Genomic DNA, 27,760 nt, shown 5'->3' with positions numbered 1-27,760 from the left:
AGATTAAGAGCAGGTCATCTCAAAGTCTGCCCGGGTTAATGTTTATCCAGAGCCGCTAAGCACACCTCAGCGCTCGGATGCAGGTCCAACCTGCGAGGGAAACAAAGACGACGCCGTCCGAGCTTTGATCCACTCTCTGAACGTTACACAAGATGAAGGAAGAGGGGGGGGATTGTGAAATGTGGAGTGAAAGGCCAGAAAGAGCTGAGATCAGTTCTCGGTCTTTTTATTTCTACAGCAAACAGTTTTTTTACATCGCTGCAAACTGATCACACATTGATGTTAACATAAAAAAACTAAACAAAAAACCTTCTGTACAGTTCATCATGACAGAACTAAATACAATAAGATCAAATAAAATATATAAATACAGGTGTGAATATTACATGAGCGCGTGAAGCCAAAGAAAGACTGCTGAACATGCATAGTGAACAGTCTGTAAGGAACGCCGTCGCGTCTGTTTTAGATCCAGCGACGAGACGACAGATGCGAGAAGATTGGTGGGTTTTCACCAGTTTGCAGGTTTGCTTTTGCGGTAAAAACTCAGCTGATTACATGAGCGCGCTGAAGGACGATGAGAAAGAAAAAGTTAAATCCTTTTGAGTACCAGCAAATTCACTGTGTTGTTTCTGTACATTCATTTCCTTAAAGAAGCAGAGTTGGACCGTTCTCAGCGGATTTGAGCAAATCAGGAATCAGCATTATTATTCATTATTCAGAGTATTATAAAGAAAAAACTACAGCAGATCAACTGACCATGAAAACCAAATCAGGTCCAATAATTAAAAGCTGATCAGACTGAGAAACTTCTTCCCAATCAGGGAATAGATGAAGTGCTTCACAGCAGGAATCCACCACTTAAAACTTTACAGCAGAATAAATTAAACACAGAGTGTGTACCTTTTCCGTACGAGCGCCTCCTCAGAGTCGAGTGATCTCATGATGTTAAAAGTGCACTTTAACAGCCGAAGAAGCTCCGGGCTCTCCGCGCAGCACTGAGTTGACGTGTGCCGCAGGTTCATGCAAGCCCAAAAAATTAAAAGTCTGCTTTTCCGTGAAGCAGCGGTCAGAAAGTGTATGTACAAAACACCTTTGATTTCTTTGTGGTTATTGCAGAAGCTGTGAAAGAGGAAACGAGTAATACTGTGTTTGCACGGTCACAAGTCTGAGAGCGACGCGGCCCGCTGGGGACGCTTCTGCTGCAGATTCACATTTTTTTGTTTGTTTTTCTTTCTTTCTTTTTTTTAAAGAGCCGAGAGTGACGGCGCCGTACATCCCGTTCACTCTCCGCAGTCCACAAATGTAAGGCCTGTTCTCCCCCAACTCCTCATCTGCTGTATTTACAAAGGACTTCCTGTAAGACAGAGTAAGCGCTCAGACACAAACGGAAGCAGGAAGTTAAAAACGACACAAACGTTACGGCTTTTAACAGGCTTAGCTTCCACTCCATGTAGCGACGGTGGTTTGTGTTCTCTGTTAAAAGATCTGCACAAAATGTGAAGGATTGTCAGTTCTGTTTAGACATGAGATCTGTTTTGTAATCGTGACAGTTTGGGTTTTAAGCCACTCCTAAAGAGAAACGAGCACATAAAAAAAAAAGAAAAGAAATTACAATCAAATATGAGCCTTGAACTAAAATGCTCACATAGGACTTCCTCGTTTTGTCTTTCTGTCCATATCTAATTTTTTTGCCGCCTTGCAATATTTGGTCTTCATGCCCTTAAAACAGAATCCACTGCACACTTCATGGGCTTGTTGCCATCACTGGGCCAGCCAAATGACATTTCATCCCAAACTGAAGATGATCTGAAACATTTCTTTGATGTGAATATTTTACACTTATAGAAACAAATCTAAAAGCAGAAGGGATGAAGGAGAAACAGATTGGAGCTGATGTGGAGATGGTGGGACCCACAGGAGGAGGAGAAAGCGCCATATCCTAAATCCAAAAATCCAAATGTGTCCAATCCTTCCCCACCAACTTAAAACCAGGACAGCAGTCCCGTTCAGATATTTCCAGAGCAGAGGCGGATGACACGAAGGAACAAAATGGGTGGAGAGGATAAGCTGCAGAGCCGTGATGAGGAGGCTGATGCTCAGAGACAGAGAAGTCTGATCTGGAGTCTTGGAATGGATGAAACCACCTCCATTAACTGTGAGAGGAGACATCTGAGGAGCTGCTGCTATTGCTGTTTGTCGTCTGAGCACGCTTGATGTACAGGTTCAGTAACTTCATCTGCAAAAGGAAAGAATTGAGAAATTACTCTTTATATCAGCACAGAACTGTCTTAAAGAGGAATAAACTTCTTCATGAGTCAGATAGGGTGATAGGAAGCTAAACGTACACAATATTTGGCTGGTTCCTTTAAAGTGATGAAAGCACTCATGACATCTCGTCATGCAATTAAACCGAGCAGAGGTAGAGTGAGGCTGAAACATGAAAAGCTCAAACACCTGCAGTTCCTCTAATACTCACTAAACGCTCCAGCAGAAATAAACAAGTGTACAGCCTGCTTCAAGAATGTCTTTATGTAGTTTACCACTTCAAAACAACTCTACAGGTGGTCAGTGCAATTATAACTCACTCCATTGTATGGTAGCGAGACTTAAAATTAGGGCTGTGGCCCCCCTGACTGACAAGTGGATAGTGACACAGGTGGCTGGAGCTGCTAGCTGCAGCTAGTTGAAGTCCCTGGACTGAACTGGCCTGGACTGTTTGTGCTGGTGACCGGCTTCCTAGGGATACCCTTCGGGGGAAAACAAACAAATAAAAACAAAAATCCCCCCAAAAGTTATTCTATTGGCTGTCAGTCCACATCTTTACTGAACTATAGAGGGAAATACAAAAATATGCTGTAGTAGGAGAACCACAAACTCGCAGGAGAATCTCATCACAGGGACAATTTGCTTTAAACAGGATAAAGAACTCAAAAGTAATCATACACAAAATATTGGCACAGGCACTTTTTTTAAAAGATTCCCTAAAATGTAGCTGCTGATAAGAGGACGGATTGTTATTAATGATTAACTGCATCCACTCAAAGTTATTTTAGCACTAAGATGATATCTTAGAGTGCAGCTGAAGACTGCAGCGGTGACTCCGTTTAGATAACCAGCTGACCAGGTGGTGGTTAGTAAAGGGGAGAGGTGGAGGTGGGGGGGTTGCAGTCAGGTGAACCTGACCCTCAGACCTTAACCATTACATAACTCAAGGACACTTTAGAAGGGCAAATATGACCCTGTGCTTTATAATTTGAGAGCCAGCTGAGAAATAACAACATGGGAAGATGATAAGGCTCAGCGTCTGTTCAAGTGCTTTCGTTGTGAGGACATGCAAGTGGAAAGACTTGCTGGCGACGGTCAGTACCTTGCTTCCCGTAAGCTGTGCCAGGTGGGGTTTGAGCTCCTCACCAATCACAGAGTAGATAGCCACCAGACAGAACACACTGGCCTTGCGAACGCTGCTCTCTGTGTTGTCATAGCCCTGCGGAGAGACCGGGGAGCATCAGGTATCAAAGGTGCGTACACGCACACACACCCACACACACACATACACACACACCCATACGAGGTCAGCAGGAACGTGGGAGGGGTCGCCAAGAGTGCAGAGTGCACGCAAACATTTCCAGGGACAAATAAGGCAAATAATTCCCACTGTCCAAATATGAACATTGTCCAAATAAGCCTCTGTGGCACTGACACGGATGTTTCTGCTCTGTCTGTGTTATTCAAGCTGGGTACACCAGCAACACATTTAAAACGAAAAACTCTGTTTATTCAAGTTTCTGAAACGTGAGTTTTGGAGGTTTGATCAGTTTTCAGCCTGCAAAACAAAAACAATCACATTGCATTCAAATCTGCACTTCTGTTTTGGGCTCAGACCTGCAGGAGTCCGGGGATGATGTCGGGCAGCAGCTGCAGCAATGATTCCTTGGCGATGCGTTCAATTACTTTGGTTTGCATCTTGATGGCTGCCAGGTTGATGGGGTAGTCGGCCGTCTGCACTATGGGGCACAGCACCTTGATGCACTGCTCCGGGTGAATGGAGCCGGCCAGCGTCGCCGCCGCCTCCTCGGCTGCACGCACAACCTAAAAACATGTTTTTTATTTTTAACAGATTAGGCTGGTAACAATTTTATATCACACATCGTGAATCCAATCAGCTGGTGTGTTATTGAGGCAACAGCAGGATTTCTATATCACAGGCATGAGACTAAGTCAGACAAAACCAAAGTCTCTTTTCCCCCCAAATTCAGACATATTAAATTTCACTGTCCAGTTTAGCATTTTGTGCTCAGAGAACTTCAATCCCATAAATGTTTGCAACAACCAACAGGAGCTCCGTTCTGTCAGTGTCTCCCTTTTTTTCTTTTGACTTACTTTTCTAGAACAAACAGAGAAACGAGGCAGCTGCGTTCCTCCTCCACCACTCAACACTTTATCTTCTTGTAAATTTCCACCAGGAGCATGATGGGAAAAACAAAAAAGACTGAACGCTCCTTTTTGGTGGCTGACAAATTGTCATGTTTACAGGCCGATTTCGATCCGAGAACTTCCCCAGAAAACGTTTACACTTTAAACTTATTCTAATGTATTCTTACTGTTGCACTTTCAGTCCTGATTTTATACTTGAACCTATCATGGCTCTTGCTTTAAACTCAGATATTTTTTCCACAATATATCCTCACCTTTATGCCTGTATTTTAGGCTTTTATAAAGCTTTTTTTTAAATGACTCGTCTACAGTGTTGGTCAAGTTACTTGAAAAAAGTAATCAGTAACTAATTACTGATTACTTCCCCAAAAAAGTAATCCCGTTACTTTACTGATTACTTATTTTCAAAAGTAATTAATTACTTAGTTTCTTAGTTACTTAGTTACTTTTTAAAACATGATTTATCCCCTGAATAGGTGATAAAGCGATAGATCTTTCAGCCCAATTCTACTTTTTCTACATAATCATCATACAAAATGTAATCAAATGGAAAAGTCTCTTTTTAAAACTTGTTTTATTAGTTTTAATCTTTTAACTTTATGCATCAAGCAAAAATTTAATTATATGCAACATTCTCTGACTGGAAGAAATTTGTTCAATATTTAAACCTATTTTCTGCACATTCCAGCACATAAAATAAAATATTTTTTTGTGTTTACACTCACTCTTTCAAATAGATGCAAGTAAAACACAGCAGAAAATAAATAAAGTCAAAGACTAGCGGTCCTGTTGCTCTATTTTCACCTGTAAAGCAGGAGTGGGTGGGCGGAGGTTTACCCTGGTGCAGGTGTGCCGCAGCGGTCAGTTGAAGAATCCGCGAGTTTCTCTGTGAGTTTCCCATTACGTCGTAGCGCACTCTGTGTTTGCTTGGAAGTTTAGGGGTTTTCTTCACTGTAAAAAGAAGTTTTCTTCCCACGCACAACGGACACTAATGTTTTTGTCACTTTTTATGGAATCAAACTCAAAGTAAGGTCAGTACTTCCACGCTTTAACGCTGCACGCTCATACTCTCTCCGCACTCGATATATGATCCATTGTTGCTCTGTACACAGCTGTTGTCACCAACGTGGCACTCGCTTACGTCACTGTCATGAGACATTCTTGCAAAAAAATCACGTTTTTAGTAACGCAGTAACGCAGCGTTCCTACGGGAAAGTAACGGTAATCTAATTACCGTTTTTGCAATAGTAATCCCTTACTTTACTCGTTACTTGAAAAAAGTAATCGGATTACAGTAACGCGCCCATCTATGATTAAAAACATCTTTTTATGGTCTTCCGGTGTGTGGTAAGTACAGTGTGGGACAGTACTGAATTTTGCATGTTTCACAGATTTTGTGATAATTTGTTGGCTGCAAAATGACACACGTTTAGATTAACGCAATTATTGAAAAACTGAATACAGAAAAAGCAAAAAAAAAAAGAGGAAAGTTTAAAGATAAAGAATAAAAACATCTGGGATTTATGAACCCCTTTAAAGAGTGCTTTACTTCAGCATACTTTACACTTCTTCAGTAGGATATTATTCATTCATGCTGAAAAACTTTTTAAAAAAATTCCTCATGCTAAATTTCTGTGATTGATATGTTTTTTTTTGGTTATCTGCATGTTTCATCTCAGGTTGGTCGAGTGCATTTTTGTGTATTTTATGTTCAATTTGCTATCAACACGTGATCTGTGTTTACACACACTCTGTACCCCAGCTGCACACCTGACCGACATGAATGGAAAATTTCTCTACAAGTAATCCTGAATAACTGCTGGAGTGAAGGGTCGAAGGTTGGACTTACTGTCTTCACTTATTTCAGTGCTCATATCGATAACCACTCTGTAAAGTATTAATTATGAGGTTATTGTGAGCCACAAGAGGGATTAGAAATGATTAGAAACCAATAATCATTAATCTCATTGACTGCAGGCTTTTTGTTTATGTATCATGAATGGCATTCGTCTTTCTCACATGTGCTACTTAGCAATTATATAAACTAACTTTATGTTTAAGTGAACACGCTACTCAGTAATTAAAGACATGAGAACCGCATCACTTTCAACACGGCGCGGCCACATTAACAGATATCGATGACGACTTTATGAAACAAAAATCATGCTCGGTGCCTTCGGTGCTTTTAGCTGAGTGGTGGGAGCTGCGCACCTCCTTGTGAGAGTCTTTGTGCGCCTCCAGCGTCTTCATGATGGTCAGCTCGGCATAGTTTTTAAAGCGGGCAGGCTGATTCCTCAGAATTTCCTTCAGCACTCGCAGAGCCAGAGCTCGAATGGTGTGCTGCAGGAAATGGGAACATAAAGAATATCATCCACACAAAACTCCCTTCAGTTTCTTCAGATTACGCTGAATCAAGACAATGAAAACACAAATAAAGGAGACAAAAAAAATGGGGTTTACGTGTACACAAACTATCAGGTTACGTACATCTTTATCACCCAGGGTCTCCAGCAGGAGGAGGAGGATGGTTTTGAAATGTTCGTCCCACACAGCCATGCTGTCTTCCCGTGTGATCTTCAGCAGCTCCACCAGGGCGCCTTTACGCTCCTCTGAGCGCTCGTTGTGATTGGACAGCTCCTTCAAAAGATCGGCCACCAGGTCTGAGTGATCCTGCCCGACTGCTTACCGAGAGGGGACAAGAAGAAAGAGTTAAGAATTGAATTGAACTGTAATGGGCTAATAATCATCCATCAACCTTTTTTTTGTTTTTAAAAGACACCTAATGTCTGCAATTCCTTCTTTGGCGGTTGTTGGACTTTACTAGGGAGGTGTGATGAGGTGCAGGTATTTTTGCACATGTATTTCCCTTTCCAGGGGCCACATTTTGGGAGGAGGGTACTTAAACTGAACGTAGAAACTTGATTTGTGCCGGACCGTTGCTGCTGAGAGTCAAGATAGACATGTGATTGGTGCAGGTGAATTGCGCAAAGCTATGAGCGCGGTGATGCATAAAAACCATCAGTATATGACAGGCAACAAAGAAACTCACAGAAAAGTCACTGAACTAGAGCATGGAAGTCTCTCTAAACGAGTTTCTCCTCCTGCTGCCTACCAAAGACTTTTGGCTTTTGCACTGAGGGAATGTGATAAAACATTATTTTAAGCTTTTTATAATGAACATTATTTTGTTCATAAAATGGGCAAAACAGACTTTACTTTTCTACTTCCAGAGTGATGCTGCTGTTGTTACGGATCTCTTACATAACATATAGAAATGCCTGTCTTGAAACAGCTAATATGTTTAGTAGTCAGCACTAAATGTAATTCGAGTTTTTCTAAAAGTTTTTTATGTCACGGTCCTGGGTCGGTGACCCAGTGTTTTCTGTTTTGCATTGTTAATCTTTGATTTCTTGATGTCTTTGTTTGTTCCTAGGTTTTGGTTCTGTCAGTATCGGGCCTGAGTTTTCCATGTGTCCCTTTTAGTTCAGTGTCTAGTCTGTGTCTTGTGAATTGTCTCTTGTTTCCTGTTTTACTTTGAAGGTTTATGTCTGTATTCAGTTTTGCTTCCCATGTCTCGTCTCGTCAATTACTTCCAGCTGTGTTCCCCACCTGTTTGTAATCTCCCTGTGTTCTTCTGTGTGTATTTAAGTCGTGTCTACTCGTGTACTAGTTGCTGGTCTGTCTGTGAATCTACCGTGTTTCATCTGTGTGTTCTCCCTGCTATCAACCTCCATATGCCTCTGCTGACTCTCCTTCATGTTCGTGTTCATGTTTGCTGTTCAATAGTTTAGTTTGTCTCAGTATAGATTAGTTTTGTTCCGTTTTGCCATTTCCACCTTTGTTCTACAATAAACCACCTTTGCATCTCAGCGAGTGCCTGCACGTGGATCCTCGTTTATTTTCTCCTCACGGGTCACTCCATTCACCGTGACAGTTTATGTTGCATGGGTAGCTGTGAGTCAGATTCTTTCCTTTGACTTTAATAAATATCTGCAGCCTCAGGTGGCATGCAAGAAACTGAGAACAACGGGCATTTTCATGCATGTGTCAGTCTTCATGAACTTCTCTGGATCACTCAGGATGTGACTAATTAACATTTACTTTTGTTCTTCCACAGATCCAGTAAGTCCTGTAAGGTGGACTTTTGAAAACAGCCCATCAATCCTGTGCTCCACCTCAGCTGTCAAATGTATTCATTACCAAAAAAAAAAAAAAAGGCTGACCTGATCTCCAAGATCCCACACAGTTCCCGTCTATTTCTAGCTGAAGTCTGTAGATCAGAACGTTTCTGTTCACTGTTTTCCCCTCACTTATCAGATCTGGTCAGTTTTAATCCACCATTTTTTTTTGCCTTGGTAGACTGTGCTGGCCATTACTGGAATGAACTGGCTGAATTTCCATTCATAAATCAAATTCACGCGTTGTTAGTAGATCCAGGGCTCTAGAGTGCGACCAAAATGCGACCAAATTTTTCAGTGGTGCGACTAAAACAAAATATTTGGTTGCACCTGTGCGACCAACTGTTCGGGTAACAAAAAAAAAAAATCTCTGCAACTCTCCATGTGGTCAACAACAGACACACATTATGTCCCTATCGTGGACTAAACCAATCAGAGATAGTCAGGGGCGGGACCTCTCTGATTGGCCGTGGTTCAGTTGAAAGTGCAGGTGGAAGAGAGAGGTGAGTAGCTTGAATAAAGCGATATCAATTCATTAACGGATTCCACACAAAGACGTAAACACAGAGCGGACCAGACGCATCAGAATCAGCTTTGTCTTTCTCGGTTTTCTCACCCGACGGCCCGAACACGGACACGCTGTCGGAGCTTAGCGATTCTGATGCGTCGGGTCCGCTCTGTGTTTACGTCTTTTTGCGCTGATTCTGAGCTGCAGGTTTTGTTTCTCTCCAACCAAAATTCGCTGAGTCAGCAGCAAAAGAAGCAGCAAACTACGCTTCACATTTGATCAATGTCGTCACGAATTCCCTCTGTTTTGCTTCCACCACGATAAAAATCACACTTCATGCACAGCTCTCTCTCTTTCTCTCTGTACTTCAAGAACAGTTTCCCGTCTCAAATCTCTGTTTTCTGCATTGTTCATTTGCTTATTACCCACCAGTCTACCGTTGTTTACAGCGCTGTCTTTTTCTTTTTTCACTTAAATGACCTCGGACAAGAAAGCCTAATTTCTGCTGTTCAATACTGAAGAAATTTAAACTTCTTAAAATTATGAAAAAATTGCAGAATATTTTTAAGGTTATCTGCTATAAAAAGCCAGACCAGGAAAATCTCCTTCATGTTTTTCTGTGTTTTATTCTCAGTTACTTTCACACAAAGGCATCTGCTGTGATTTTCACAATTCTGATGAAGTCTCATGTGTATCAGTACTGATAAATGATCAGAATTATAATATTTCTGACTGTCTGAAGCTAAATTGAATCAAATCAGGACTTTGAGAACCAGAATCGAATGGATTATAGAAATCAGTGATGACACCCAGCCCTAGTGAGCAGCCTAGGCCTGAGAGAAGTGGATGTAGCTGTGGGTAATAAGAAAAGATGAAAAGAACTATTGATAACTTTTTTGTTAAGTTAAGGCCTGATCTGTCTGAAATTCATAGCCAGTGCTCTGACACGGTGCCATCAATCTCTGAATGCTGAAAAAGCAGCAGTGTATCCAGGAAACACATTATATGCTGCAATAAATGCCCAAGTGTCCCCTCTCCCCACTGCCTTTCAGCAGCAGACAGCAGCAAACAGGTCGTCAGACGAGGCCGAGATGATGATTAAGTTTAACATTTTCTACAATATTGACAAAGCACTTTAAGCACAAGTTTGTTAGTTAATAATTTAGAAATGAATATTGTCTGTATGGACTTCCCCCCCAAAGAAAGTGCACATATAAAACTGCGGTGTTAAGCGATGCGGTTGAAAAATCTGAGTGCGCCTAACTTTTGTGCCGGTACGCCTAAATTTTTAAAGTTAGGCGTACCTGTGCACCCATGTCAAAAAGTTAGTCTAGAGCCCTGAGATCACCCACAGAAAACCTCCGTTCCCGTCAGCAGCCTCATGTTATTCAAAATGTGTGTCCTCAGAGGATGCAGATATCCACAGTTTGAGCTGTTAATATTAAAAATATAAAGTTAACTTTTTCATAGATCTCTAAAGTTAAATTAGACGCAGTGAAAACATTAGAAACATTCAAATATTACAGCTGTAAGCAGAACCGCTTGGACTTTGTTAACACAGAGGTGGAGTTAAAAGATGGAGAGACGATGAGGGGAGCTGAGTGAAGAATGCAAACACAGTTGGAGGGTGAGTGGAGTGGAGGTGCAGGGTGGGCATGTTTACCAGGAGCAAAGACCTTGGAGAGTGCCATCTTGTTTTCACCGCTTTCCTGACGTCGGCCTGGAGAGGAGGGAGTAGGAGGAGGAGGAGGGATGAAGGTGGAAGTGGGTGGGGGAGGGGAGGGTGGCAGAGAAAAGGATGTGATGACACCAACAACAACAACAACAACAAGTGAAGCACAGAGTGGCTGCGACAGAGGGGCTGGACGCTCACTGGTTTCTTCTGTCTGCTGTAAACACGAGCCGGCTGGTTCAGGATGACGTTTGACAACTAACCGAGTGAAATGGAGGGAATTCTGCCATTTGTTGCCTCAACATTGTTGCTCCTTTGTGTTTTCACGACATCACGTGCTCACAATGCACAACCTGACGTTTGGCTGAATGACAAGAAAGGCTCACTTAAACTTGGACACCTCCGACGGCAGCGTGTGCAGACCTATTCTGCATTACCTGCACGTTTAACAGCTTCTCTTGAACTCTTCTGTAGAAACATTTTCATACTTTTATTGCTGACATGCAATATGACAGTAAGAGCTGTTTTTTCTTTATACTCATTCTGTGGATGTCGCTATTTAACTCGTTTCATGTTTTTCTACCACCAGAATAAGCATGAGGCTTATTCAATATAGATTTCAGTTTAAATGTCACACTGCAGACAATGTATAATAATCACAGAATTAAAGTGACAGTTCGCTCCAATATCAAACTGACTTATTGTATAGATGGGGGCACGATCTGATATCCTCGTGTTGGTGTTGTTCCCAGATCATCATACTAAAGGTTGTTCCAGGATCAACATTGCAAGTGACCAATCAGAATGTTGTGACGTCATACTTTTGCGACTTTGGGAAAAACCGCCGTAAAACAAAAAACTGTACTTAAGCTGCGAGAAACCGCCTCTGTCCACCGATCAACGGACCCTAACCCTAACCCTTTAATAAACGCTAAGGAGAATTGATATTGTCCTTGCAACATTGGAATTTCATAAATGCACGAATGGGTTGGTGCACAAAAGAATAACATCACAACAATGTGATTGGTCACTTGCAATGTTGAACCTGGAACAACATTTTCATGATGATCTGGGAACAACACCAACACGACGATATCAGATCATCCTAGATGGGGAGTGGGTGACATTATTTTTGCTAAGGTTAAATACGCGAATGACCACAAACTGAATAATTGAACTGATACATTCCTGGGGAAAAAGTAAAAAGTTAATAATATGAAGACTCTATGAACATTTAAAGCGGTCTACATTTTCCTCTGTAGGTCAGTTCCAGCCTTAAGCTGCTTTTTATTCGTGTTTTGGAACCGGTTTTGCTTTAGGATGTTGAGGGCGGGATTGACTCGGTGTGCGGGGGTGCGGCCCTCGGGCTTTGTTTTGCCCATGTGTGACCTGGAGTGTTTTGGTATGGGTACTCCAGGGGTCCGTTCTTCGTACCTCGCTAAGTAAGTTAGCTGGATTTGATTGTTGACGATTTCGCGTGATCTTGGATCGTTCGGTTCTCCGAAGCGGGACTTGCTGTCATAGCAACAGATCCGTAAGCGTAAACCTGCTTGGGAGCAGGCTTACTTTATGTAAACAGGATTAGATCGCGGCCACTCAGGTATGTCCGCTTCATTTATACGAAAGCAACAGCGATATTTTTTCCACTGTTTTTCCATAAATAAATATTATCAATGTAACTAAAGATAATGCAGTATTTGATTCTTTTATTGATTTCATACAGATACATACAGGTCATTTCCTAAAAAAAGGGAAATGTACTATTAATCATTCTATTTCATGTATTTGATTATTTCAGATGTAATTCATATTTTAGAGTAGTAATAGTAAATTACTTCGTGTAATCAAGATGAGAGACCACGGCTATAAAAGCGAAGGTGGATTTGGGAAGTCTGTCGCAGCCATGTCCTGTCCGTTTGTACGTGAGCAACCCATTGCGGAAGGTGCAAGATTGATAAGGAGAGCATGCAACCCTAGGGCCAGCTCCTCTGCCGGGGTGTGACGAGGGGGTGCAGGACCACCACCTGTCTTTTTTTGCCCTGCCCTTTTCTTGGTTGCTGTTATAAACGAACAAACAGATTATTTCAGGGTCTCTTTTCAAGAGACTAAAAGCAATATAAGTGATAAATATTACCATTCTGTAGAATATTCTTATATTTCACTTTTACTTGTTCCCATGTTGGTCCTGTTGTGGCTCTAATGTGAAAGAGGATATAATGTAATATAATATGATATAATAAATTACTTACGAGTTTAATTTGTCAGCAACTTTCTGCCAGCCCTCTCTCCTTGCTTTTGCAGTGTTCCCTTGCGTTTTAATTAAACTCTCAAACTCCTGAAATCCCTCAATCAAGAGTTCTTGCTCTGCTGCCGAAAAATACTGAGCGCGCTCCTTCGACATTTTCGCCGACCAATCAAAGGGTTGCCGATCAATGTTTCTACTATCGATGCGTAGCCCCTTTTAAGCCACCCAGTGATCTCACATTACTTCATCCAGCTGTACTAATCGTCAACAACAGGTGTGTTCGGAGAACCGGAATAGCGAGCTCAAAGTTGGCGCGATGATTTGATCTTGGATGTAGTAAGCGAGGTACGAAGAACGGACCCCAGTTTTGGATATATCAGTTGTGGATAAGTCTGCCTTCTCTTCAGTATAAAGAAACGAAATGGTGCTCATCTCATGGAGCTTGGACCACATAAAAAGTCTGCCTGAGATGTTTTCTTTGTATCGAACTACATCGCCAACCAGAAGAAAAACGCAGCTGGCTGACATTACTAGATCTTGTCATGATGCCACAAGCAGTGGCAATAGTCTTCAGTCACCCCTCATTTTTTGAAATGTTGCTTTCAAGCAAGTAATTTTTAAAGTGCTCTTTAGGAACAGTTATCCAGGCTTTCTGGAAGTGTTTCTTACTACACTGGCTACTTTTTAACTTTTTCAGTCCAGTCCTTGTACCTGACCATTTTCAGAGGCATGTTGGTTGTTTGTTGAGCCACGTAACAAATTCTAACAGCTAATGCACGTGTGACTGGGGTACATAGGTACTTTGCTCAGAGCTGTAAACATAAAAACATAAAATTGGCATAAACTCACAGTCTCTGAACTGTTCCACATCATCGTCGAACACGGCCTCCTTCAGGGCGCTCTTGTCGTACGTGCAAATGGTTTCTCCGTAGCCGTATGGGGCAAATTCTCGAGTCCGCGGCCCAGAGAAGGAGCGCGGTGATGGCGTGTTGAGCAGCGAAGTTTTGTTGTCCAAGGCAGTGCGACCGCCTTCCACCACGTCTAAGCCGAGCCGGGCATCAGACCCAGGAGAGGAAGCTACTCCTTCTCTCCCCGCCTGCGAGATGGGAGAGGGCTTAGGCAGTGGTATAAAGAAGATCTGGAGCCATTTTAGCTTCAAATAACTATAAAAATATGAAAGCAAACCAAACAATATGCAAAAAATGACACAAGCCTCACAAAAAGAAAGAGAGTATCCGAAGACAAATCAGTGCATTACATACACAGTCTGCCTGCAGTGGCTACAGAGGCTGAGTCAGCACTGATTAGTAGATGTGATGTTCTCATATAGTCAATAGACGTAACTTGGCAACAAGTTATCAAGCATTAGCTGACAACTTAGAGCACCCTCCTCTCATCTAAACATGGTCACAACTGCTCTAAACGCCACCCAAAATAGTGGCAACTAAAATGTTTAAAAGGGTTACAGAAACCAGCAGGAGATACTAAAAGCACAGTTATTTCATGGTCAACATACAACCAGAAAGCCAAACCACTTTTGAGGTCTAAGAACCTAAAAACTGTTTGAAAAATGTCTTGAAAAATGAAAAATGTAACGCAGCAGTGTCTTAAAAAAGGATCATAATTCATTCTAAGCATTTAATGCCAAATCAAATTCCAGATTTTTCAGAACTGGTTCTGGATAAGAAGCTTGTGGCTTACTGCATCATCCCTCTTTGCCTCCCGTCTAATAGGCTCGTTCAGATCCTCCTGGCTCCGGTAGGAGAAGCTCTGGATGGCTTCAGTGACGCCACGCAGCGAGCTGTAGATCTCGTCTGAGTTCATGTTCTCCGTGTCGTACTCCATCATGCTGCCAGACACACAGACATAAAAAGAAACGCATGCATGCACTTTTATATAAAATATGCAGCAGAAGCAAAATACAGCCACATGAATCTGCAGACATATGCATGCGAAGAAGCTGTGCTCTTGACAGACAAGCAGACTGATTTAGAGCATGAAAGGTCAGGACTGACATAACCCTTAAAAATTATGGATTTTCAAAAGGATGCTTCCACTTTATTAGACATGATGGTTTAATGCATGAGCAAAACAAACAAACAAACAAACAAACACTCTCAGATGGTTTGGTGAACTGGGTAAAGAAAAGGATGAGAGCGTGGATTCCTTAGGCCACAATCTCCAACGTGCCTGCCTCATTACCTGGGTGAATACGCTCTGCGCAGGACCCTTATGGTGGGGGCAGCAGAGGTGGAGTGAGGCGGAGGAGGAGGAGGAGGAGGGGCAGGTGGGTGCTTTGATAGTCCGTCGACACCCCAACCCCATAACCGACTGTTGTCACAGCGCGGCCGGGAGGGAAGGACGGACAGACAGGAGTGAGAGAGCAGGGAAAGGTGGATGGAAACCGACAACACGAGGAGAGAGCACGGGACGAGACAAGAGAGGGGAGGAGAGAGAGGAAACAGCAAGTGCGCAGGAAGAGAAAGAGAAAAGACAAAAAGAAACTAGTCTGAGCTTTAAGGTTACGGGAAAGTGTTAATTAAAGAAGAAAGCAGAAGTTGGAGAGTCTCAATGTCAAGGTTGTTTCCTTGTTCAACTCACCGAAAGTCCTGTTAAAGGTGCCAAAAACAAACTTCTCTGTTTTATAGTTAATGGCAGGTCATTTTTTAACACAATTCATCCATTTGGATTTTATTAAAGCATAAAGAAAGCACATTTTGTCCCTATTAACATAAAAAGAAACATGTATCAGCTTCCAGGAAGGAAAAATCAAGCGCAGTTCCTCTAACATCAACCAGAGGCACCAAAAATCATGTTTACGGCCCTGTTCAAAAACAGTTTCGGTCTCTACAGCTAATCCCTGCCTTCATAACGACTGTACAGGGGTGAATATTTTTACAACACACTTGTTTAAATTATATTACGGTTTAAAGTTCGTATTGTCACGGCTTGTTTGACAGACAGGTGGCTGTAGCTGTTACCCACCCTGTTTGTTCTATAGGAGCGTTCTGTAGCATTTTAATGCTATTATCTGAGCAATAATACGACTGCTGTGCAGTTAATTATGCAAACAGATTGTCCAAGAAGACTGAGCTCCAGTTTCAGTGAATAAAATTCTAGGACTTTTATTAAATGCTACACAGCAATAATTAATTTGTATCGTCGTTGCTAGCTAGCATCTTCTTGCCAGGTCTGACTCCTTGACTCCTGACTTCTTCACCATTTCAGATAAATCTCAGATACACAAATGCAAGTGATCAGAACAGGACTTTGAGGAAGCAATCGGATCATGGCAGCTGGGCTGAAAGTGTTGCAACGCTGCACAAAATAAATGTTTTTTTGCCCACATTTCAATTCAGTATGGTTTGTGATATTTATGGGTGAAGCTGGGTAAATTAGTTAATTGTGTGACTGTGATTTTATCTTGAAAGATAACCGTGAAAAAGCATTTTTGTGCTGCTAATGCTCTCCATACATGGTGCACTGCAGGTTCAAGTGCAGTAACAATAACTTAAATAACTTATCAATGTTTATGTTTATTTCTGCTGGCAGATAAAAGGACAATCCAGGCAGAGTGTGTGTGAGCTGAATGCGCTGCTCAGCGTGGAAGAATGAAACTGGATTTTAGGTAAGTGGGCTGCATTATGCTGTAAAAACAGCAGATTAATGCAGCAATCACCCTCCTCTGGTTTTCTTTTACAACATGATCGTGTGTGACAACTTCAAAGGCTCGTTTATCAGTCGCTATGCAGCGAATCTTTTAGCAATCAGACAATTGGCAGGAGGAGTTTTGTAAGATTTCTTTTGTCTTTGTAAATAATTGCTTCTTTGTTTTCACATATGTGTGAATGAATTATGGGCTGTAATCTCTAGAACAGCTCACTCAGTCTCAAGCTACTACCGACCCACCTGGCTGCGCGTTACTTTGTCTACAGGTGACACATGATGACAGCACCAGTATCCCAACAGTTAAAACACAGCCATGCATCGACACAGTGAGTGTGTCATTAAGGACAGAGTGTCATCAAAGGCGGCTGCCTACCTTGGAGAGAGTCCTCCATGGGAGCAGTTTGTCGGTGAGGTGAGAGGGCTGGTCCTGCTGGGTGTGTGACGAGCCGGCATTCGGCCAATAGTGTTACTCGGAGAGCCCTGAATATCAACGACATGAAATTACATACAACGTAACATCGGAAACAGAAGTCCACCTCAAGTTCAATCAGTTCAACTCATCTTAGAATACCGCAACCTGGGTGACTGTAAGATTTTTCCCCTCAGTGACACAGAAATCTTACTGACCACATTGCTGCTGGTGTTGCTCGTGTTCTTCAGGTGGTTGTGCAGCAGTTTGGTGGCGCCGTCCTGGAAAGTTTTGGGCAGTGCTCCCAGCAGCATGGTGAACTCTGGGGTGTTGAGCTCAAACAAAGCAATCAGCACCACCTGTGCCGCCTGCAGGCAGCGAGCACAACAAGTTAGGAAAGAAAGCAGAACTGCAGAGAACCTTCAGATACCTTCAGGCTTTCCTGGTTTCAGAAGCACCTCGGCCAGGTAGCTACCTGCTCATTATAATGCACATTAGCAACCTAGTGTCTTTAAATTAGCCATTTTAAAGCTCTCGTTAACACCCTATTCTTCCTGACGATATTCTCCCAATACTGGACTATTAACTGAAGAGTTTTCCATCTGGTTGCTGCTTTAAGACCAAACGTAAGGAAGCAGCTGTACCTGAATTATGATCTTCAGAGGAGGATATACCTCCACTCTAAATCATGTTTGACTGAATATGAACAAGCTACCCATTCTAATTCCTGAGGTTTACTCACAGTTAACTCACATTTACTTTGATAAATATGAATCTACAAAAGATTCCCTACTCTTCTTCAACCACGTCTCCCAACTATCGCAGTTAAATGATGCTATTCCAAAGTGAGGAGTCACAGGTCAAAAATGAGGGAATTCTACAGAATTTACAGGAAGCAGGGAAAGGGTTATAAATGCTGAACTGTACCAGGAAGCAAGAAACAGGTGAATTCCTAACACTGACATTCTCCTAAACTTCAGTGCATCTTATTCTAAAAAGCAGTTAATGATACTAAAAAGTTTCAGGTTCAGTTCTTACAGTTCAGTTCTCAAGGTTCAGTTCCTATGAGGCCACGAGTAAAGCATATTAAAATCATAATTTATGTACAAGATCTTCTTTATTTATCCAATAAGCAGTAATTATGAGGGTACTAGCCAAAGACTCATTGTTGTATCCTAAAAACTGCAGAACATGCTTGTGTAGAATAAGGCATCACTGAGTGCTTTATGGCTAACTCTAGAGCCAATAGGCTAACATGCACACTGACGAGGAACTAGTTAATGCTTAACATGGATATTCCAATATCAAGCACATACAGTGGACATTATGACTTATCAAGTTAGAATAACAGTAATGTTTTACAATATTTTACAGAATTTGATACACAGGTTGTTGCCAATGCACTTCTGAAACCATGGAAGACATTCTTTCACTTTCTGGCTCCAAGACGGGCTTCTTGGTGCAGTAATGGAGGCTTTAGCCTGTAGAAAAACATTTTTTGAAAGGTGAGAATTCAAAGATGCATTCAGTAGAAAACTAAAGGAAGAAGAATCTTTTCAGGAAATTCAGTGCTGCAACATGCAAGTGAGTAAAGATAAAGGAGGAAGTACTGGTGTGCTGCTGCAGCTGCAGGAGAATAGAAGTTGATGTTTAACAGAACAATGTTTGGTCTATTATTGGGAATAAGTTGTCAAATATGTCATGTTTGATTCTTGTGCAGGTTTCTGGTAAGAAGTGATAGAGAAATGACAACTACACACCAGTTTATATCAGCTATAATTCTGATTTCAATTACCCGATTGCATATTTATGACAAAATGATGATTGACTAAACATCCAACAGGTTGTTTTCAGGAGGAAAAAAACTTGCCTTCCAGCATGTGCACAGCTCAGTTTGATTACTGTAATTATATCTTTAAAGAATTTTCACACTTTATTTGAGCTTAACCAACATAGGGTCTAAAACATAAAATATAACATCCTGATACATCGGATGAAACAAAGGATTTTTTGTGTGTTAAGAGTTCAGATGAGTATTTGTGGCTCCAAACGCAGCGAAGCTGCCCATCTCTTCTTTACTTTTATAATTTCCATTTATAAACTCACTATAGATTATACCCAATATTCACCAGGAATAGCATCATACAAAATGAACTACTGGGGATTCTAATTTTATAGAACTACAAAACCCACAGTGAAAATCTTTAAAATGATAAACTGTGAGGACAAAATGTCCGGGGAGAGATGTTCTAGTTGCTGATAATTTGTTCATTTAGGATGGGACCACACAAAGCTCTAACCCGGGGCAGCAGTGAAGCTATGCCTGCACATTGTGCTTGAAGGTCGGCTAATATAGCATTGAAGGAACCAACTATCCCAACCAGTGTTGTGTGTTTCTTTGCAGTTGTTTAACTTAATTTTAAAGTAAAAACACACAAAAAACAAACATTTAAATCACCCTGTTGGCCCTCTCTTCTGTCTTTCACTTTGTTGGGAATAACAGTTCATGAACAGCTTTTATTGCTCTTAGTGCAATAAAAGTGATAACAAGGTATCATCAACTCAGTTAATGTTATCTTTGCTTTAGCTGCCCTGCTCTGTGTGTGAATAAATACAGTGAAACAGAGAGCACGGGAAGACAGGAGACTAACCTGAGCTTAAATGAGATGTAAGCAAAATAATTACATAATTAACTCAAATGTATTTCTTTGTCGACTGTTAATTTAAGCCTGAATTCTTTAACACAAATGACTCTTTCAGGGTAATACAGTGTATTAATACTGGTGTGGAAAAACAAAAAAAGGCTGTTGGTTAGGATTGGTTTAGTTTTGATGTTTTAAAAACTCTGGGTTGCTTTTTAATTTTGCAAAATGAGCAAATTCAGCAGAAGTTTCTACTTGAGGTTTAACTATTAAGCTGATTCATAAAAACGATTTTAGGCAGTTCTCTTCATTTGTGCAATGGCTGAACTAGAAGGATGAGTGATTTATGAGCTTTACTGGGGATATTTCGTGTATCACAGTAGCACAAAGCACTTATAAGGTACTGCTGTCAGACACAAAAAACTGATTTGACCATGTGCTTCACTTTACCATAATTCCTCAAATACTTAGGGCTAGATAGAAAATTCAAATGGTTATTAAATGAGAATTATTTTGTATTTTTACAGCTAAAATTACAACGTAAATCCAGCCGGCCTGTATGACACTTGGGTGATAAAGGGGTGACATCCAGCTCTTGGTGCCACTATTCCCGACACACATATCTAAAATCTTCATGTTAGCATGCAGATATGCAGGTGGACGGCAGGTTGTTAGGGTGAGTCAAACAGTGTTAGGCACAAACTATTAAAACAAAAAAACGAGCATTCCTATTAATGTTGCACTGCAAAATTAAAATCCATCCAAATGCATTCAAAACCACAAGCTTTCCTGGAGAACTACGAATGTTAAACAAACGTCTTTCCAGGTTGCACAACAAGCTCAGTTTATTTGGTGAGTGATCACTTTGCCAGGCACACACTGACTTTATTTGTTCAGCAGAACAGCTGGAGTGTAAATGGTGAGTGACAGGATGCCGCAGTTGGCTTTTTTCTTTTTTGCAGTCTTGGAGGTTTGGTGGCTGGTTAGGTACCGGGCAGGCGTGCTTGTTGTGATGTAATTGGCTGCTGAAGAGGGCTCTACCTGCTTACACCTTTCTTCCTGGTTGCCCTCAGTCGACTGCAGTAAGGCTGCAGTGCTGGACCTGCCTGCTAGCTCCTCGCTCACCCAGTTATGAAGGGTCTGGGGCAACAGTGGCAAGGCAGAAGGGGCATTACAGAATGGCACAGGACCCCAACCATCATCACAGAAGCAATATTTGAGAAGATCTGTGCATGTGGATCAGTGTCCCCTGATAATAGATGCACCTATTGTATTCCTGTTGGTCTATTTACAGCATATCTAAAGATTTGGGCTGGGTGAGGATTTCATTTGGAAGAGCGGCAGTGGAAAAACAAACAGTGAGGAACACAGAGGGAGAACATATGACGCGCATCAGACAAGGGAAAGATAATGGGCCATTGACCCAAGGCCATCCACACGGAGAGTGCCTATTATCAAAGTTTACAACTGCTGCTGGACAAACACAACAGGCCAAGGAACCCAAATGAAATAAAGGAGCAGAGGAATACAATATAATTGTTCTGTAGTCAACAATTTTCTGTAAATTCCAACCCCACATTTTTGTTTTCGGACACTTCACAGACAGCTTTACATGATTCAAACACATCCTTCAATACGATCCTTCTGTATTTTATACTGTTTCTTGGTTCAAGCCGTTTTAGGTCCACCGTGCCTCTTTAAAGGTGCTTTCGGTACAATAAATAAATAAAACGTTCTAACAATATTAATAGAATGTAAAGAAAGTGCAGAGATTGACTAAGACATCTGTGTATTGTGTTGTAGAGATATCAACTGAAGATGAAATGGGGCCGCACTGTACTCTTTGATAATACTAGAATGAAATAATAACTAGAATACTAAGTGTGAGAGCCTTAGGACATATTTTGGCCTACCTTCCGCACATCTGAACTTTTTGGTTCAGTGGTCCAGGTGATGATGCGAGACACCGCGAGCCGAGTCTCGCTGGAGTTGACAAAGTCTGTGGGATCCATCTGCCGTGCCAGGGACTCGATGTACTTTAAAATGGCCACTTTCACCTGAAGAGACAAGAAATCTTTAGTCTTGCTGAAATTATATCTGCCGACCAAAAATCAACTTTACTTCTACTTTACCTTGAGGTTTGGAGTCTGAGTCTGATCCACAATAAACCTCATCAGAATGTTGAACTGCTGGTCAAATGGGAAGGACTCCCTAACACAGAGAAAGAGAACAGAATTCACTTCTTTCCTTCATGTGGCTTTTAAGCGGGTCTAAGGAAAAGCTGAAATAGGTTTCGAAAATATCAATATATTTGCAAATGATTGGACAGCAGTGTTTATATCAGTATAATTTGATGTAGCCTTTGCTTTAAATTTACTCTCTAAATTGCCATGCAGCAACGAGGGATATATAGTTCATTATTTGCAGTCTAACTGCAAATAATAAATCAAAGTTTTAAAGGTCCACATTTATATTAAAGCCACAGCTGTGCATGTAAAACCCAAAATGTTTGTTCATTTGTGAAAAGAATACACTAACAGAGAATAAAAGCAATAACTTTTACCCTGCAAACACGGCTTGCTCAACTACTTTTTTGTGACTTTTGCATTTCAAGATGTTAACTCAGACCTGAATTGATCCTTTAAAACACCAAAGTGAGTTTTTGTAGAAATAGCCTGGTGGAGAGAGGCTTCACTTCCTGTCTGATGGCAGGTAAAGCAGTGACAATGTTCCATTTGTGTGCACAGCAGCACATGGCTTTAGATTATGTGTGTACTTGGGGGGTGTGGTCTACTACCACCTGCTGCAGGTAACACACTGACTTTCTTCAAAACTGCAGCAGCTTCCGACTGCGAAACTAACGGTCTGTTTTTATGGATCTGTATATCTCGTTGCTTTTATTGAAAAATAATCATCTGTATATAATGTGATTCCACCTGACTGAATTATATAACATTTGATCCTGCATGCCTACTCCTTATCGACCAGCAATGCAATAGGAAGCAGCCATGACTGGTGTGACTTTCAGACCTTGTGACATCCAGGGCTTTCTGGACTTTGGCCTGGACTGAGCCAAGCAGGTCTGCGCCCATCTTCTTCAGCAGCTGGGTGAGCAGGACAAAGAGCCAGTCCTGCAGGTCCTCCCTGTGTACTGTGACGAAGTCCACGAGAGTTTCAAGGAACATGCTGAAGACCTGCAAATATGCACACAGATCATACATTTAAAATGCAAAACATTTTTAAGGAGGAAAAAATAATAAACTGGCAGTTTTTTTAAAATCTCATATTTATTTGCAGAATATGAATTCAAAAACAAACTTACTCTCTGTTGTTAAGTCCACAGCAAGGCAGAACATGCAACAAGGGACGCCTCATTAGTACCAAAAAGTCACAGCATACACATGTAATGTACCATGCATTCATATTGATGTCAGTGTTCATCCAAATCATTGTTTTAGTTGGTAAAGTTCTGATTCATTACCTTGCTGTGAGGATCTGCAAACATCCGTGTGAAGATCTCACAAAGTCTCTTCAGCTCCACGCGACTGCAGCCAACCAACAGAACCAGACAACCAATCAGCCATCACCAATCAATCATCAATGACTCAGCTTTAAGCAAAAGGCCAAATATAAAATCCATCGGGTCATTGCCAGCGCATTTGGGGAAAGCAAATGATCATTGTGTACCTGTTTATCCTTGAGTTTAAATGCACCTGTGGTGATCTACAGTGTGTTTCCATGGGTTCAGCTAACCACCTGTTTTCAGATTTCCTTACAGTCTATCTCACTCTGGCTAGCAGGTTGCACACATTTATTGTTCTGGTTCGCCACCAATCGGATGGTTGATTTGTTTAGTAAGGGTTATAGAACAGACAGACATACAGGCTGTTCCAACTGAGGAAGAAAGTCACCTGTAACTTGAAGAAAAGCGCAGGGAAACCACAGATTTTTTTCATGACTCCTTTGTTGTGCATGTATCCAAACACATTGGGATTTGCATTACTCAAGATAACCAACAAATCCGAAATCACCTCTAAAAGTGATTTGATGGGAAAGGGTCTACAATTCTGCCTGTTTGAGTACTAAAGACTAAAATATTTGGATAGTCAATGGTGCTGTCACTCAGACTCCTTAAATTATGTTTTACTAACAGGAGAAAAGGTGGACAGTGACTCAAGAGTTCATGACCAAAGTTCCCCAAAAAGTGAGCCTTTAAAGCACTTAAGATAGATCATAGATCATAAAACAACTACTACTGTTACAAGCTAAAGACAGTGAAACTGGAGCCTGTCAAGTCACAAGACAAGAGACTAATTGGCTATCCAGCTAACTGACACTGTGGTCGTGTCCAAATTCATGGGCTGCATCCTCCTGAGGACCCGGCCTTCGCGGTCTACGTGGGCCGGGTCCTCAGAAGTAAACGGCTGTGAAATTGGACGGTCTAGCCTTCTGATTAGCGTCACCGCTGTCTCGGTGGAATTTAATAAACTCAGCCGTCTGCTCCTTGCTATCTAAAATATAACAGGACACTGGCGTAAATTCTCGACTGTCTCACACTTCTGTTTAATCAGTTTTCTGTTTGACATTTAGTCAGCTGTGTAAAAACCAAGGAGGAACCCACCTGGGGGATTAATAAAGTTTTATTTTATCTAATCTAATCAAATAACTTTAATCTCAGCCAAACCGATTTGCTCACGAACAAACAAAACACTTAAAAAAGCCCAACAATAACATTTTTACGTTGTCTAAGTGACTTATATATTACGTTTAACCCGAGCAGCGAAAGTCCGCGGTGATCTGAAAATGATGTGCCGGGAGTTGTGCCGTTCTCGGCCGCATCAGTGACTCTCGAGCTCCCGGCTTGCTATCGAGCTGGTGGGTAGCAGATGTCTCCGAAAACGTCGAAGCACTTTTGCAAATATGCGATATCTTGATAAACCGAGCAGATATTTGATGTTTACACAGCTACTTTCTCGCCTGAAAATATGTTAAAAGTTTATTTTGTGACCCAGAAAGATTAATAAGAGTAATTTTAAAACTTAGTAGCTGCCGCCATTGTTGGAAACTGGAGTTTGGCTGGGCCGCGCTATGAATTCTGGGATATGGTCGGCCACGAAGGACACACCTGACCCATCCTTCAAATTCGGGGAAAAGGAGGACGCATTTGTCGGCTGCATTCGGAGGAGTCTACGAATTTGGACAGCCTTCGGCCCGTCGCTGTGACGTAATCAGTCTACAAATGCGGCCTCAGGAGGATGCAGCCCATGAATTTGGACACAACCAGAGACCCATGACAATAGCGACCTGGACAGTAAGCTAGCCGGGGGAGAAAATACCCGACAAAAAAAAAGGTGAGGCTGACTGGTTAGCGGTGGCTGAACTTTCAAAATGAGAGCGAGGAAATTATTCACAAAAGAAAAAAATGTGAATTAATAAAAAATAAGGTGTAAAAACAATTGGGTAGCTGTTAATAAACCTGAACAGCCGGCCAAGTAAAGTCTGTGAATGGGAAACATTGCGTAACTAACTGGGTGACCAAAGTTCAGAGAAGCTGCCTCGAAAAAAAACCCTTATCTGATTTCAATTGGCCGATCTCCCGTTCAAGGTCATCTGCGAATGCATCGCCAAACTTTCATTTATAGATACGCTGCTGAAAGTCACCTTCTGCCCCCATTAATCTTCTTTGTGATCTTTCAGGTTACGTTTAAACAATTTTGGGAAGCGGATAAAGTCGCAGGGACCCAAATCTGGCAACTTGGGCGGGTGGTGAACAAAGACTGTATTTGTGTTTTTAGTGCACCTTGTACCCACTAGAGTTCAAGCTGTACCCGCTACAATATTTTTTCACAGAAAGCAGAGGGTGATCGGACAACTTGAAATTTAAGTTTTGATTCTTATTGGATAATGAAATTATTGAATGCACTTTGTGTGCACCTTTGAACCACTCTGGAGAAAGATCATAATAACAATAACTAGTCCCCAAATACTAAAGCACATATTTCTTGCATATGTATTTTTATACCCCACAGACAGCTCGCTCCCACCTCAGTATTCTTTGGCTCTTGAGGAGGTTCTGCAGGCCCAGCAGGCCCTCCTTCCTCTCAGACCAGTTGGAACTGGCACAGTGGTTCAGGACCTCAGCCACATCCTCCGTCTGGCGCAAGTAATGTGGGATTCCTCCATTTCGTGACCCGTACGAGCGCTCCGAGCATGCGCTAGATGCGTCGCTGTTGGCATCGTCGTCAGAGTACATCCCCGGGGATTCGTACCTCCGTCTCAATGTCTTCCTCTGAGAAGGAAAGACCGAAATACTGACCGGCTGTGAGGTAACAATCTTGATAAAAGCTTGCCTGTTGCATCTGGTAGCCATGCGGTTTTCTCAACAGTTTAAGAAAATTAAAAGTCCAAATTTGTACGTAGATGATATAAAATTCTTCTAATACATTTTAAAGCATTTTCCTTCATTCTTCCTATAAAAAGCCAGTCAAGCAGTGCCACAAGTAAGCAAAGGCCTTGCAGTGGGGGACACGTCAAACAGAAGAGCATATTTAATCTTATCTCAAAAAATTAGCAATGTGCCAAAACAATGAGGTTCAACACATTTATACCACAAAGACGTGTCTCTGCTCTGGTACCACAGATGCTCACATCAGGGATGCGATGGACAAACATTCAAAGTGAAACAAAAAAATAAAGAAAAATAAAGAAATAAGGCGGCTTTGGGGTGGAGGAGCGATTATGATGAGGCAAGCTGCATTACTGTTTTCTTAACTTGGTTAGTGCATGATGGCATGGATACATGGACAGAAATGCAAAATGACCAACTACCTTATTCCTGGAGTCTCCTAAAAGCTGAAATGGTAACAAACAACCAAGAGGAAAAGAGGAGAAAGGGAACGTTTAAAAGAGGATCAAAGAAAGAGTGCAGTCCATTTTTCTGCGTGCAACACACATGTGACGAGACGTGTTAGAAATATATCTGATCTTAGTAAACGTAAAACTTTTTCATGGAGCTCCATATTCCTGAAGAAAGGTCAGAATGATTGTTAAGTTTGGTGACATCTACTATTTTAGCAGTAAAGGAAGTCTTCACAGCGGCCTGAGCATCCATACTTACACTTACTAATTAAGATTGCACAAGTGACACGTAAGTACCTGGATAATTATACAGCATCAAATCACAACAAGAGTTGCCTCAATGAGCTTTATATTGTAAGGCAGACCCTACAATAATACATACAGAGAAAAACCCAACAATCATATGACCCCATATGAGCAAGCACTTTGGCGACAGTGGGAAGAAAAACTCCCTTTTAACAGGAAGAAACCTCCGGTAGAACCAGGCTCAAGGAAGGACGGCCATTTGCCACGACCGGTTGGGGTGAGAGAAGGGTTTAATTTAATGTTTAACAAAGTGTGTGCAACCAGGTGCTTATATGAACATGTGTGCTAAATAACCAATCAACATGCAACACTACCAGCTACATCAAAAATGGAGTTAATGCAATACTGTATTTTTTAAAAACTAAAATACCAAATTCACTCTTACTCATTGTGGACCATCTCATGAGAGCCCTCTTGGTAAATACAACTTATAGCCAATTAAATTTTATTTCATTTATTTAGTGCCAATTTACAACAACAATCATCTCAAGGTGTGTTATACTGTAAGGTAAAGCGCGAACAATGTTGGAGAAAACAAAAATCCCCCAAAACAGACAATCTTCTGTAAGCAGCACTTGCTGACGGTGGGGAAGACGAACTCCCTTTTAACAGGAAGAAACCTCCAATACAAACAGGACAAGGGGAGCGGTCATCTGCCTGACTGATTGGGCATAAGGGAAAAAAAGGGGAAAACATAGAGAGACTAGCAGTTTATGCTAGCTAGCTACCCCCCAACAGTAGATTTTTTTTATTTATTCTTTTTTTCATCTGGTAATATTGAGACGACTCCTGCTGCTGACTGGTGTTTATGTATGTCAAACCTTCATCCTCGCAGTAGA

The 27,760-nt window shown here is 41.6% G+C and overlaps 1 protein-coding gene across 1 annotated transcript in view; it reads right to left on the bottom strand.

Moving 5' to 3' along the window:
* Positions 1-210: 210 nt before the first annotated feature.
* The window catches only part of clasp1a (cytoplasmic linker associated protein 1a), a 109,059-nt gene continuing 81,509 nt past the window's right edge, over positions 211-27,760 (bottom strand). Inside the window, exons 27-44 of the mRNA XM_087829653.1 lie at positions 26,586-26,609; positions 25,802-26,046; positions 23,239-23,302; positions 23,080-23,082; positions 22,788-22,951; positions 21,890-21,968; positions 21,671-21,814; positions 20,799-20,897; positions 17,334-17,483; positions 17,080-17,186; positions 14,739-14,886; positions 13,887-14,133; positions 10,784-10,840; positions 6,922-7,112; positions 6,646-6,774; positions 3,883-4,089; positions 3,368-3,484; positions 211-2,236 (exon numbers count right to left, since the gene is read on the bottom strand). Coding sequence (XP_087685779.1) covers positions 2,150-2,236; positions 3,368-3,484; positions 3,883-4,089; positions 6,646-6,774; positions 6,922-7,112; positions 10,784-10,840; positions 13,887-14,133; positions 14,739-14,886; positions 17,080-17,186; positions 17,334-17,483; positions 20,799-20,897; positions 21,671-21,814; positions 21,890-21,968; positions 22,788-22,951; positions 23,080-23,082; positions 23,239-23,302; positions 25,802-26,046; positions 26,586-26,609 — 2,262 coding nt within the window. The 3' untranslated portion in view covers positions 211-2,149. The remainder of the gene's footprint in view (positions 2,237-3,367; positions 3,485-3,882; positions 4,090-6,645; positions 6,775-6,921; positions 7,113-10,783; positions 10,841-13,886; positions 14,134-14,738; positions 14,887-17,079; positions 17,187-17,333; positions 17,484-20,798; positions 20,898-21,670; positions 21,815-21,889; positions 21,969-22,787; positions 22,952-23,079; positions 23,083-23,238; positions 23,303-25,801; positions 26,047-26,585; positions 26,610-27,760) is intronic.

The sequence above is a fragment of the Neolamprologus brichardi genome, chromosome 16 (genome assembly GCF_056152115.1).
Source record: "Neolamprologus brichardi isolate AB-2024 chromosome 16, ASM5615211v1, whole genome shotgun sequence".
Taxonomy (NCBI): Eukaryota; Metazoa; Chordata; class Actinopteri; order Cichliformes; family Cichlidae; genus Neolamprologus; species Neolamprologus brichardi.
This window is presented reverse-complemented; position numbering and strand designations above follow the sequence as displayed.